Raw genomic sequence first — 12,797 nt, 5'->3', positions numbered from 1 at the left:
GCAGCATTCAGTTATTACAGTTTCACAACAGCAATCAAATCATTGTGATTCTTTGGGATCTCTTCGACGAGCGACTCATGTCACAATAAAGAGAACAAATTACAGATACATTCGCTGTGGAGATCGTCTTTCGTTCACTGGTATCGTCAAAGGTTTGGACACCGTTGTGTTTGACTCTGTGTTGTGGCTGTAATGGTAGATGTTTGAATCACTGTGGTTGTCGTTCTCGACTGCCTCCTAACAGGCTCGCTATCTCTTCCTCTGGCGCGGAGGCCGAGGCGGGTCAAGGTCCAGCTCTGTGTATAGAAATGCGAGCTTGAGGGCTTCCTGTGTCCAGGAGAAAATACAGAGGACAAATGTCTCAGTCTGCCTGTCAAGCGTCTCGTCAACTCGACTCCTAAAGCTAAAACTGAGGTGAGGGTTTCAAATGCAAAACTTATATTAACACGGTGCTTAATGAGGCTTTGGTCAATCGGGCGCTGATCCGATTTGGCCGCCGTCACAAAGGTGTTGTGCATTTGGGGGGTGAACAGCATAGAAATTGAATTTGGTGCTTGGAAAACACACGGACACCTCCACAGGTAAAAGGGATTTCGTGATTTAACTGAAATCTTAAACTCGTGACTGCAGATTTGTGTGGGGACCTGTTGGTGTAATATGCATTCGTATTCAGACCCCAACTGTGCAGTTGCTTATACTTCACACCGACGTTTAAAAACAAATTGTCTCGAGATCGTTGTCCCTTTTCAGCGCGGATGTGCTTCAGGAGCCGCTGATGAAATGACTTTATTCGGGAGAATTCTTGTGTCTACTTTGCCGTATCGGTAGATATGTTTAGAAGCACACATTTTATAAGCTCGTCTTTAAAAAACTTGCTTAAAAAACCCCCCCAAAAAAACCCATTTATTCTAAAATGTCCTCACCTCCTCCAGCACTTGCTCAAAGTCTTCTGGTCCGAGGTGATTTGCTCCAGGCTGGATCTGCAGAACTATGTTTGGTGCTGGTTCATGTTCTAGAAGGAAAAGTAAGACGAAGAGATCAAAGGCAAAAAGAAGGGACAGAAAGATATTTCAAACTTTCTCTTATCTTACAGTATACCCAGTGTCTGCCTTGTTCTCTTTTTCTCCTCTAACTTTCCTTTTCTATCATTCATTCATCCTCCCATCTGATACTGCCTGCTCTTCTCAACCCCCCTCCATATCCCCCTGCCCCCCCCCGCCCCCCGCCCCCGTGTCTCTGTGGTACGGACTGTTTCACAAGTGCGGTCTTGACCTTGACAGCTCCCAGTCTGTGGCGTCTAATCTCTTGCTCTGATACACTATCTCTTTACCATGCTAATGGGGGCCTGCCCACCCGCCTGGATGTGTCTATGCCATCAGCACTTTATCAAAGACTCGGGAGGACAGAGAGAGACAGATTAGGGAGACAATATACACGCACACACATACACAGACACTTAAGCTGCCCGCTGTATGTGTGCATTAACAACAGAAAAGTGAGCAAGACTGAAGGAGAGAGATAATGTGTGCATTTGAAACAGGAAGAGAGAGCGAGAGAGAGAGAGAGAGAGAAAGACAAAAAGAGAGAGAGAGAGAGAGGTATAAATAAATAGTAGCACCAACATGGTGAAGGAAGATTACAAATGAGAGGGAGAAAGAGCCTGTCTGGGGGAAATGAGAGCAATTAGCTGGCTGGCTGGCACGCATACACACAGACACACACACACACACACACACACACACACACACACTGGCTTTACTACAAGGTGACCCGTGCAATACTTTGGTCATGAACTTCAAAGGCTGTTAGCACTTCCCCAGACAGGCAGTCATACGTCTCCTGACGTGCACACTGACACTACTATTGGGAGATGACCCTGAGCTATTACAACCTCTGATGATGCAGAAATGACACCTAAAATTAGGTGGGAAATCCATGATGAAATGCTCACACAGACAGGTGTACTCAAACACACATTTGTACTACTGTCAACAAGTGATTAAGCGGTTGTGTGTGTGTGTGTGTGTGTGTGTGTGTGTGTGTGTGTGTGTGTGTGTGTGTGTAAGTACCTGACTTTGGCTTCATGCTGAGGTGTGTATGAGCGGCTTTCTTCAGCTGTTCAGTGTATTTGAGGACACCTGCAAGAGGAACCCTGGCATCACCACTGTAGGCCGTCAGCAGCATTGATGGGTAGTTCTGTCTCACACAAGCACATGTGAACACACACACACACACACACACACACACACACACACACACACACACACACACAAAATGAATAACCTGTTTTTTAAGATGATGCTGAGCCAAAGTTATTCATCATTAATGGTCCCGAATGTTCCTAAATAAAAAGTGTGACATGGGACTAAAGTAGAGCATCTTATATTAGACAGATGTCAAATCAGTAGTTTTTATGTGAGCCTGAAAATTACTAATTTACCCAGTGGTATTGAAATACTGGTTCTGGGCCCAAATGTGGGCCATAGATAAATTACAATGACAAATTAACCGTGTTACTTAGGATTACTGGTCAATTCATACCGCAGGGCAAACTTTATTATTGTGTGCTGCCGACAAGTCAAAATCAAACCCATTGTTCAATAAACACAGAGACATTTAAAGTATTGCACAAAACTGAACAAAGGGAAGCCTTAGACTAAGTGGTAACGCAAAGGAAATGCCATTTTTCTTTTGAGCCAAAACACAAGCAACATTTCTCTCCATGTTCTGTTTTCCTCTCTATACCTGAGGAGTAATGTTGTAAAGGGGACAGTAGGAGGTGATGATGTGTCTGTGTTTCGGGTTTCCCACTGGGTCCCCCCACTCATATCTATCCTCCAGAGTTAGAGGCAGGCTGGGATCCTCCATAGTTCCCAACACGTCCAGAAAAGGAGCCTGAACACAGGAAAACAGATGACGTTAGCTGTCTGCGTATGTGTTTTAGGACATCTTTTACAATGAGGAAATAGGTGACTCAATGTGTACAAAACCCTTACTTGCATATTGGTAAAGCCAATGAGGAAAACATAGTCCCTACTATTGTTGTTCTTTGGATGTAGAATAACACTTAAAGCTGCACAACCCAAGACACAAGCACACGAACCTCCAATGATTTACCATCTTACCTGCAGTGTCACAGCCCTCAACATGTCTGGGTGTCTGTTGCACAGTGCTCCCACTGGCACGGCTCCAGCACTGCAGGCTGTCAGGGCAGTGAGTGAAGGAGAGGAGACTCCTAAAGAGAAAAGGTGATGGAGGCCGGCTCGGAGGTCCTCCACTCCTCTCTGCTTCCCATTCACACGGGCTTGTCTCTGCCAAGAGAGGCCGCGCTCTCCTCCACCTCTGCAGAGTGAAAAAGTAAAGAACACATTCGCCTCAACACATTTTTTTTTATTTAACCTTTACTTAACCAGGAGAGCCCCATTGAGATTAAGAATCTCTTTTTCAACAGGCACCTGGTTGAGACAGGCACCAGGATGAATAAAAACAAAAAGTTACCAACAGGAACCACAAAAGGAAACAAAATGAAAATGGGAAAGAAAAAAAACGTTGCATTCCATTCTTAATTTCCCCCTCTTATCAGTTTCCTGCAGTACTGATTACTTGTCAGGAAATATCCAGCTGAACCTATCAGGTTAGTTTTGCGGTTGCTGGAGAGGCGACACATTACCTGATGTGGCAGTAGGCCAGAGCCCAGCCCTGCTCCAGCAGCAGTCTTTTCTCTGGGCAGAACTCCATGTTGAGATCTCTGCCATAAGCGCCGTAGACATGGACCAGCAGTGGCGCCTGTCTCAGACCCTCCACGGGTACGGCATGAAGCAGTGTCACTGGCACCAAGCTACCGTCCTACAGAGGTCAGGCAGGGGGAGTTGTTTGTAGGCTGGATGGGGTGACTTTAAATGTCAAATCGTCAGTGTTTGTGCATGCGTCTTATATGTCGAGTATTCTCACTTGGCTGCAGGCCTCCAAGCGTGTGGTGATATAACTGACTTGGCTGTCTGGGGAGGACCCATCTTCAGCGCCAGACAAAAGCATCCCATTCTCCGGGTACAGACAGTATGGCACCGGTGGCTGGACTGGAGATGAGATCAGGAATTCAAACTCATTTTGTTGGTCTGCCAGGCCTGGTTTCCTGGTTTCGATGGTACAAGCCCAGGATGGGAGCTTTGGAGAGTGTAGAAATATAAGAGTGAGTAAGATTTGACGACAAAGCAATTTATCAACAACGAATTAAGAATAAGAGCAAGAAAAAAAAAAAAAAAAAAAAAAAGAAGCTTCATAGAGAAAATATAAGTAAAACTGAGTTTTCGGTCAGACTGACCTGTACAACGTATGCTTCCTTGGGATGGGTAAGCGGGACCACAATAAGGACGAGTTCACTGGAAGGTGTTCTTGCAACCAACACACAATGGTCTCCGACTATGTCCATGTCTTTGACTGTGGTGCCTGGGCCAGGGGCAAACAAAGAGACCCAGGAGACCATGGATGGTTCTGAGAGAGGGGCCTGCACCACCTAGTGAGCACACAGAAGGATAAATCTCCTTTTGTCTGAATTATTCCAGTGTCTTCAGAAGATAAAGCATTTATGCAGGTTTCTCTGGCGATAAGGTTGTTGTATTTCAGAGGAATTTATGGACTAAACAGCATCTGTTTATACCGTGTATGTATGACAGGTTGAGAATTTACTCGTGGTCGGTGATGCGGTGTGTGATTGATATGCATGCAGAGACTCATTCAGTCTAGAGAGGGAGAGTACAACACAAGTTATTTTCTGTAGGAACAATTTACAGACGCTCCCTAAATGCCTCACATGCAGGCTAATAGTATATGCTAGGTAGGTGCTTGAGCGGTGGTAGCCTGGAGTCCATCCCCACTCAGTTCCTCAGACAGGTGTGTGGACAAAAGTTTGTTAGTTTGAAAAGAGTGAAATATGGCATTGGACTGTGTATTGCACCAACCCTACCTGATATTCTTGTCCAGGCCCTGTATTAGCCAGGATAATAAGCCACTTTCTCCAGTGCTCCACGTGGTATAGGAGGTCCAGCTGGCATGGCTGAACCACAAAAGGCTCTAAATGGGACGCGGTGACATCACTTAGCAGCACCTCTGAACTGGTCCTGCTGTTGCAGTTGATGGTCAGGATCTGTCGGTCTCTGGACAGGGAAACCTCCACAAACACGCTGCGGGGATCTTGGTGTTTAAATCAGAGCCAGTGTAGGAGTAGAGATAGCTTACATATGCCACGTTAGTTACACTTACTCAGGTTGTGGTTCCTCATATACAGAGGTTATCCTGCTGCCGCTGGAGTTCAGGTCCAGACGAAACACTGCGCTGGAGCGTAGACCCTCCAGAGTTGTGTAAAACAGGACATCATCTGTGGCCCACTCTACAACCACGAACACAAGCATACACAATTTAATACATATATTTTAGCCAGTGCTATGTTACCTGTAGTGCAACTGAAATACAGGTTTTACAAGCGAAAAATATTTCAAATTTACCAAAGCTGAAGACTTTCTCCAGAGTGATTATGATGTCTCCGGGATTCCCAGCGAGGACATTTCGCCTTCCAAGTCTCACAACCACAAACCTGGTTTATCACAGCATAAACATCCACTCATGAATTCAGTAAGTATAACAGTTTGAAATTAACCATATAAAAGAAAAAAAAAAAAAAAAAAAAAAAAGGGTAATTGTGTACGTTTGATACAGTTCTGTTTGATTTACCGCAGCTCTTCTTTGTGACTAAATTTCAGGGTTGCAGCGAGATGCTTTTCCTGTGGGGACAGACGTATTCTCTGGACTGTGCACTGAAACCTCTGCTTCTTCTCTTCATTCTCAACTCCGGTCTTCTCCTCCCCTCCAGAGACTTGTCCTAGATCTAACACCTGCTCTGGCTCAGGCTCACCTAAAAACAACGAGAGGAAACTGAGTCATCCAAACAAGTTAGAAAGTCACTAACAAGTCCTAATAATGGGATTGCATAATAAGCAGCAGACATGGAAACAGGGTTATAGTAAAACAAAAACAAAAAAGGTTCCGCATGTTAACTTCTGTGATCTCCTTTTATGTTTGGCAGATCTTTACATGGTCTCTGCTGCTGAGTTTGTGGCTTGAAACTGTATTCGTGTTGTCTGCTTACTCCGACTCTTGTCCAGTCTGTAGACGCTGTCACCTTCAACGAAATAAACATGCTGATGTCCATGGACCTGCAACAAGAGAAATCAGAGAACTGTAAAAATAACGTGGAATTTCACAAATCCCTCAAACTGCTGGATGAATGACGTGAACCTGTTATTTATTTTGATGATTAGAATAACGTTTTAATTTCAATGTTTTATCCACCAGCCCCACAGAGGAAAGAAGGCAGGTCTTACCACTGAGTAATCAGGTATGTTGGAGAACCTGCGATAAGTTGCCTTCAGTCTCTTCCTAAAGTACTTCTGCAAGTCCTTGTACCTCTCAAGTCCAGAGCTGAGGTGATCAGATGATGAGATTGAAGTGTCCTGAAATTAAACAACTTTGTAAACTATAGAAAGACCCTTACGGGACTGTAACTACAGGCTCCGCTGGCAAGAGCCACCGTTATTCCAATCAAGATACCCGTTTCCCATGCAAAAGTCATAAGGGCAAAGTAACGCGGCATTTAAACCGCTCAGTAGTCTGTTATTTCCTTTTTTACTACGGGAATGTAAACAAACAGATCTGTAATAATAAGGTGAGATTGCTCATTTCTCTAAATGGGGATTAGTGATATGAAACTTTTTGCTTTCTCAAAACTTTCCCTCCAACGCAGTAAAAAGTCACTCTTTTAGGGCAAACAAATGAATATCATCATTAATATGTACCTACTCTGAACAATAACAGAATAGAAACGAGTAATTTTTTGATGTTAGTGTTACATAACCAGAGGGCAGAGTAATGCCTTTTATTCACCAATAAAAGTGTTGAAATGCACCCCGGGGGACATTATCAGTACAAATTCTTAAGTTGTATTGACTATAAATCGGATGCTGATGTGAATAGTACGCAATGATAAGACTTATTGGGATCTTGCACACACTTATTCACAATGAAAGCATAAAATACCAACTCTGAGCCTCAATAATACTTCAGTTTGCCAGTGCAAGGAGTTGCATCCAAAAGGGGGGTCAGTTTCAGCCCTTCCGCCCTTATCCGTCCTTATCTGTTGCTGTGAACAAGACCAGTTTTGTCAGCCCGGTGAAGAGACACCGTTTTGAATAATAGATGACTTGACGCCGTCGACGAGATAACTTAACAGTCGGTAATCTTACACCGAGGCCTGAGGTGAGTAAAAAAACAAAACAACAACAACGGCGTGTTGAACGTGAACTGAACACCCTTACCGACGTGTAACCACGTTGGGTAAACAAGGAGAGCCACGTTCCCCGTTTGCAAACTGCGAGCTGCCAAACGTGTGAACGAGACGAGGCGAGGACACGGACGGACTGACGCAGCCGAGACGGCAGGACGGACATGACGAAGACTTAACGGTCAATCAGCCCGATTAACGGACGACGGTAGTTTGAAGTAGCCGACAGTCACCGGTCGGTACGGCTGCTTATATTCACGGCATTTCTTGTGACGAATAAAGCGCCGCATTTCAACCTGAAACGTTTCCCGTTCCGTTGATGAATCAACCTTTCTGTTGTTAGTAAACAACAAATCGTTGCCAACGGACGGCGACCAATTTCGAGGCACGTGCGCGATTTCCTAAACAAAGCCCGCTTGATGACGTAGTGAGAAACGCCAGGCTAAAATAATCGAATTCGATTCGCGAGTGGTTCGCCCCTTGCAGCTGAAAATCGAGCACGGCGCTTTCGGCAATCAGCTGTTATGTCTCGAATGGCAAAAGTGTACGGAAGTAGCATGCATCCATTGTGGGTGTAACAGGTGATTACAGTCAAGCCATGTCTGCGATCATTTTTCGCGTTGGTGTGTAGTTTTTAGAAGAAGCCTTATTTTTGTATTACCACGTCGCTACCGGTTACTGTGACAGCTGTGCAAGCCGGGCAATTTGCTCACGGATTTATCACCGCCTGTAAAATTAAAAAAAAAAAAAAAAATGGAGAGGGAATCCACCGGCACTGCAGAAAAGCCTGAGCCGGCTTCGCCTTTGCGGGGAAATATCAATGAAGACACCTGCGTAGCTAATTCCCACAGCTCCCGGGATGGGACTGGAGGTACTACGGATGTCGCCCGAGCCAGGTGGATTCTCCTGAGACAGGTACAGCCCTAAAAGCAAGTTGCACTCTTATTCTGTTGTCGCAAACTCGTTTCCAAAACATTTCTTCTGATTTTTATTTCTGTATTGGAATTGTTTGTGTCATAATTATGGAATAATAAGGATGATCATGTCTCCTCCCTATAGCTATTGTTTAATTAACTTTCCCACATTGTACTACATAGTTCAACAGTAGTGTTTTAATCCTTGCCCGAGCTGTGTAAAATAGGGAGCAATATCTTGGTGTTGTCAGTTATCACTGCCCACTGCATTGACATACAGTATAACCTAAACCATCACCTTCTTTAACTTCGTCACCACTTGCTGTTTTTTTTTTTTCCTCCCCCGGCCATTGAGTCTGATGGGCCACGCATGGTCAAAAACCTTTTCGCTCAAGGGCAGCCGCTGCACAGATAGGGCTTTTCTCTTTTTTCCCATAGATGGGCATCATACAGACATTGCACTGGGCTGACAAGAAAAGCTCCCTCCCTGTAAAGGAGCCAAATTACAGTCTTCATTTTCCACTTCTTCCTGCTGACACAACAATGAACTCCATGTGTATGACAGATATAATGGCTTGATAGGTAGATAGATCACTTTATACATTCCAATGAGATTTATATTGTATGATACTAGTGTTTTTTTTTTTTATTATCATATAATACATAAAATGAATGCACTGTTTGTCTGTTTTGTGCTTTGTATAAAGAAATGTGTTTTTAACACTTTAGGATGAAAATATATAATTCCTTATTTGCCTTTCCATACAGATATTTTTTTTATACTGTGTTTACACCGACACGGACTACACCTATATAGTTTTGATGTTTTGGAAAAAATTGGTACAGGTAAAATCTGCTCAAAATATCTGTTACATAGTGTCCCTGAAAGATGCCTTGTATGTTGAAGTGAAAAGGAGCATAGCCAAAACAAGAAACATTATAATTTACAGCCCGAGAGAGGAATTGACAGTTTCGGGATGTGGTGTTTACTGGATACCGATATTCATACCCTCCCCTTTATTTCTGTCACAGGTGCTGTGTCAGAAGCAAGTGGACAGTCCAGAAGTCAAGCAGGTGTCTGTTCGCAGGTTTGCTTCGTTTGACCTTTTCAGCCGGAAAAAGCGTGTGGCACAAGACCACAGCGATACCGCCGATGACCAGTGGGTGGAGTACAGAAGTGTCTACTTTCCTGAGTACAGTGCCTTACTCAGGTACACACACTTGAATGGATACATGTTAGGCTCTAGTTTCATGCTGGCTCAGTGACAGTGCAACACACAAAAAGCCAGTTCGTGATACCAAAGGACAGCAGACTAGTTAAAATCAATATTGAGCAAGCTCCAGGTACAGTGTCATGTTGCTTTTGTCATCAAAGGTAAAGGTATTGATAAAGCCTGTACTGTATGATGACATTAAGGAAAAGCATCTAGAATGAGTCGTTTGTTGTAAATCTAAAACAAATCACATTGCACAGCATGTTGTTAAGGCTACAGAAGAGTTAGAAATATAACTATAAGATATCTTAAAAAAAAGTTACTTTTGTAAATTAAAGTATGTAAATTACAGTTTAAGATTTTGGACATGGAGGCTGGAAGAAAATATCTAAAAACAATGTTTAAAGTTAAAAATAAAGAAGTCACTGTTTGGGAAAATTTGCATTTTCAAATGCAACAAAATTATTGGTGTGGAGAAAATTAAATTCTGCCAAACACTTTGCAACTCATTGATGTCAACTTTTGAGATTTAAATCAGCGCTCAATTATTGATTCCTTTATTATGGAACAATGCTTAAAATAGCGATTAAGATTTCTAATCTCGTTTCACCAGTGTATTTCCTCAGACTGCGACATAATCGTCTGTATTTTTGTACCTTTTCAGGGATAACGTGGGGCCTCTTCGTGTTAAAGAAGTGCTCAACAGCTTTGACAACACTGGTAATGTCTGTAAGTACATATTTTATTTTACTACTTAAAGTCATTGTATTTGTAATGTGTTGGTGTGTTTATGCAAGGAAGTGTGTGATTGTGTTCACAGTGGAGTTTGTTTTTACCCAAACTACTTCATGGCTTTTATCCCCGATACACACACACACACACACACACACACACACACACACACTACAAGTTTGGGTTCGCCTCATGCTGTGTGCTGTTGGTGTTTGATTGATGGTTTGATATAGGTGGTTTGATTCCATCTCTTTGAAAGAGAGTGGGTCTCTTGTGTCCCGTCTACAGCAGTTTATCGTGTACTCATTCCTCCCAACTACCTTCAGACGTCCTTTAAAAGGAACGTGGGTCTCGGTCTTCTTATTGCCTCCGTCGACAGTGATGAGTGGTTTGGGAGAAAGGAAAGAACATGACTCGAACAAGGATTTGTACATTCTCAACGATACCGAGTGGAGTAGCATCGCTTGAAACACAACAACTTTGATTCTGACCTTCAATCTGTGAGGCAGTTTTGAAGCGTTACACTTGACTGGGTTTTCTTCTGTTTTTTTTTTAAAATTAAGTCTTACTCTGTTTTGTACAGTTATTGCTTTTATAGTTTAGCAACGTGAATTCAGTCACTGAGGTATTTTATCTAGACATGCAGGAGTGTTGTTTACAATTAGTCACGCATACAGTTTGTGTTTTTCAAACAATCCAGCAGTGTAGATTTTAAGATTACATTTGGAATAACTGTAATTAGTTATACATACTTAAGAGCCTGCAATGTTAATGGCTTTGCTTGTGTATTTGTGGCATTACCAAAATATTTTGCTTAATTATAGACTTGTATACAATAGAATCCAACTTTCTGGCCCATCTCTGTGGAAGTTTCCACAGTATAAAATACTGTAGCATTAAGTTAAGTACCAATTAGCAACAGCAGTGACACATATGTAAAGGCAGTGATTAAAATATGGGTAATATAAATATGCATTTAGCCTCACAGCTCTGCTCCACTGACAATACACTTAGAGTTCCCTTTGAAGTCATTATGTACCCCTTTCTGCAGGTCCATCTTCACGGGCATGTGATGTATTTGGGAAAGGTCGTGGGTTAGTGTTAACCAGCCAGATGGTTCCACAGGAGTCAGGGTCAGAGGTGAACGTCATAGCCAGGGGCCACACCGGAATCAGGCCATTTAAGTCATGACAGAGCTCAGTGGCAACTCTCATTCCAATCTGCTAGAATGGGCAATCCCTTTTCTCTACAAGGAGACAAGAGGATCAGTACTTTATTGTTTGGAAAAGAAGAGGTCATCACGTTTTTACCTTGTACCACTTCAGTGGCCTTCACTGTTCTTTACGGTTCACTCTGTTCTTCATTCTGTTCCTCCTTCAGTATGTATAAAGTCGGAACGAGTATAAAAGACTTTCTCCCTACCACTCCTTAAAGCGTGCCCCTCGTCGGCATTCCTCTTTCTCAATTTACTCCTCTCACTGTTGCTCCTCTTTCTTCCTCCCACCCCTCCATCCCACTGCCCTCCCAGCTGGAGTCATGCTTCGCCAGATGGGTAACTGAGTTCCTGACTTGGTCAGTGGATTAGCACAGCCGGAGATGAGAGCATAGAGGAGAGGAGGGGAGGAAAGGGGAGGATGGTGGGTGGGCATGCCAGAGGTGGTGTGTGTGTGTGTGTGTGTGTGTGTGTGTGTGTGTGTGTGTGTGTGTGTGTGTGTGTGTGTGTGTGTTAGTGTGTGTTTGTGTGTGTGTATAAGGAGTGGAGAGCCACTAGCAAGGGGAAACTCGTTCCTCAAACAATGGGGCAGCCATCTCCCTCCTGTTCTCCATCCCATGTTTGGGACTAGTAATGCGTGAGATCAATTAGGACTGGTTGAGAGGAGGCTCTGAAAGGCCCAGAGGTGACCCTGTCAAAGCTCTAGGGTATATTTTTGGGGGTGGGAGTCAGATAGACAGAGAGAAATACGCTAACACACACATACTGACTTATGTGTACTCCTCAGAAAGATATACAGCCAAGCACAATGCCTTCAGAAATCTACTGCTACTGTGCTAATAAACACATATTCACGTCAGCCACCATCACACCCTCTCCACCTATCCTGCTGTCTTGATAATCCCCTACCCCTGAGGTGTGGACAAGCCCAAATCCTAGGGGTCCTTGTCCTCCTGAATAGCAGGCTAAAAAGCCTGGCCGGATTAGCCTACTGCTTCCAAAATGTGTGGACTCAGCTTAAAATTGCTACCCCCTCTCAGCATGACCCACTCTACCGGCTATTGTGTTTGTCCCACAACTGTGCGCATATGTGAACAATATGTTTTTTTTTTAAGGTGCGGATAAGCCAGAGTCAATGGTTTAATTTCAAGACCAGAGGAGGAGGGAAGGCGTCTCAATGAAGATTTTAGGAAATGGAGAGTGGGTCTTAGAGATGACATCATGTTACAAAGACAACATAGCTTTCTGAATACCTGGGATATTGGAGTCCTTCTGCCCAAACTCTTCCAAAGAGTGATCAAAGCCCTAATAAAATGAAAGTGTAAGAAAATAGGTGTATTTAAAAGTAAAAGTAATATCGGAAAATTGACAAAACTAAATGAAGGTGTCCC

At 43.4% G+C, this 12,797-nt stretch overlaps 2 protein-coding genes across 2 annotated transcripts in view; one reads left to right on the top strand and one right to left on the bottom strand.

Moving 5' to 3' along the window:
* Positions 1-96: 96 nt before the first annotated feature.
* Positions 97-7,685, bottom strand: prepl (prolyl endopeptidase like). The gene is made up of 15 exons (XM_069144369.1): positions 7,368-7,685; positions 6,378-6,506; positions 6,143-6,209; positions 5,728-5,908; positions 5,502-5,590; positions 5,260-5,386; positions 4,964-5,180; positions 4,322-4,513; positions 3,952-4,164; positions 3,671-3,846; positions 3,126-3,342; positions 2,746-2,895; positions 2,070-2,196; positions 924-1,012; positions 97-327 (listed from the first exon to the last, which is right to left on the bottom strand). Exons 1-15 carry the CDS (start codon positions 7,497-7,499, stop codon positions 250-252), a joined length of 2,184 nt encoding a protein of 727 aa, XP_069000470.1. The 5' UTR covers positions 7,500-7,685; the 3' UTR covers positions 97-249.
* Positions 7,686-7,710: 25 nt separating this feature from the next.
* The window catches only part of camkmt (calmodulin-lysine N-methyltransferase), a 102,390-nt gene continuing 97,303 nt past the window's right edge, over positions 7,711-12,797 (top strand). Inside the window, exons 1-3 of the mRNA XM_069144371.1 lie at positions 7,711-8,248; positions 9,280-9,458; positions 10,126-10,190. Of these exons, the coding sequence (XP_069000472.1) occupies positions 8,087-8,248; positions 9,280-9,458; positions 10,126-10,190 (406 nt within the window). The 5' untranslated portion in view covers positions 7,711-8,086. The remainder of the gene's footprint in view (positions 8,249-9,279; positions 9,459-10,125; positions 10,191-12,797) is intronic.

The sequence above is a fragment of the Embiotoca jacksoni genome, unplaced genomic scaffold, assembly GCF_022577435.1.
Source record: "Embiotoca jacksoni isolate LCO1_2020_lvr unplaced genomic scaffold, fEmbJac1.0.p SCAF_12, whole genome shotgun sequence".
Taxonomy (NCBI): Eukaryota; Metazoa; Chordata; class Actinopteri; family Embiotocidae; genus Embiotoca; species Embiotoca jacksoni.
Note: the sequence above shows the minus strand (reverse complement) of the source record. Positions and strands in the feature narration are given on the sequence as shown.

Excerpts from the sequence above, each read along its gene's own strand:
- prepl (XM_069144369.1), bottom strand. The coding sequence starts at position 7,499 with ATGTCCGTCCTGCCGTCTCGGCTGCGTCAGTCCGTCCGTGTCCTCGCC. Across the intron at positions 6,507-7,367 it reads CCCAACGTGGTTACACGTCG|GACACTTCAATCTCATCATC; the intron begins GTAAGGGTGTTC and ends GTTTAATTTCAG. Across the intron at positions 5,181-5,259 it reads TATGAGGAACCACAACCTGA|CGTGTTTGTGGAGGTTTCCC; the intron begins GTAAGTGTAACT and ends AGATCCCCGCAG.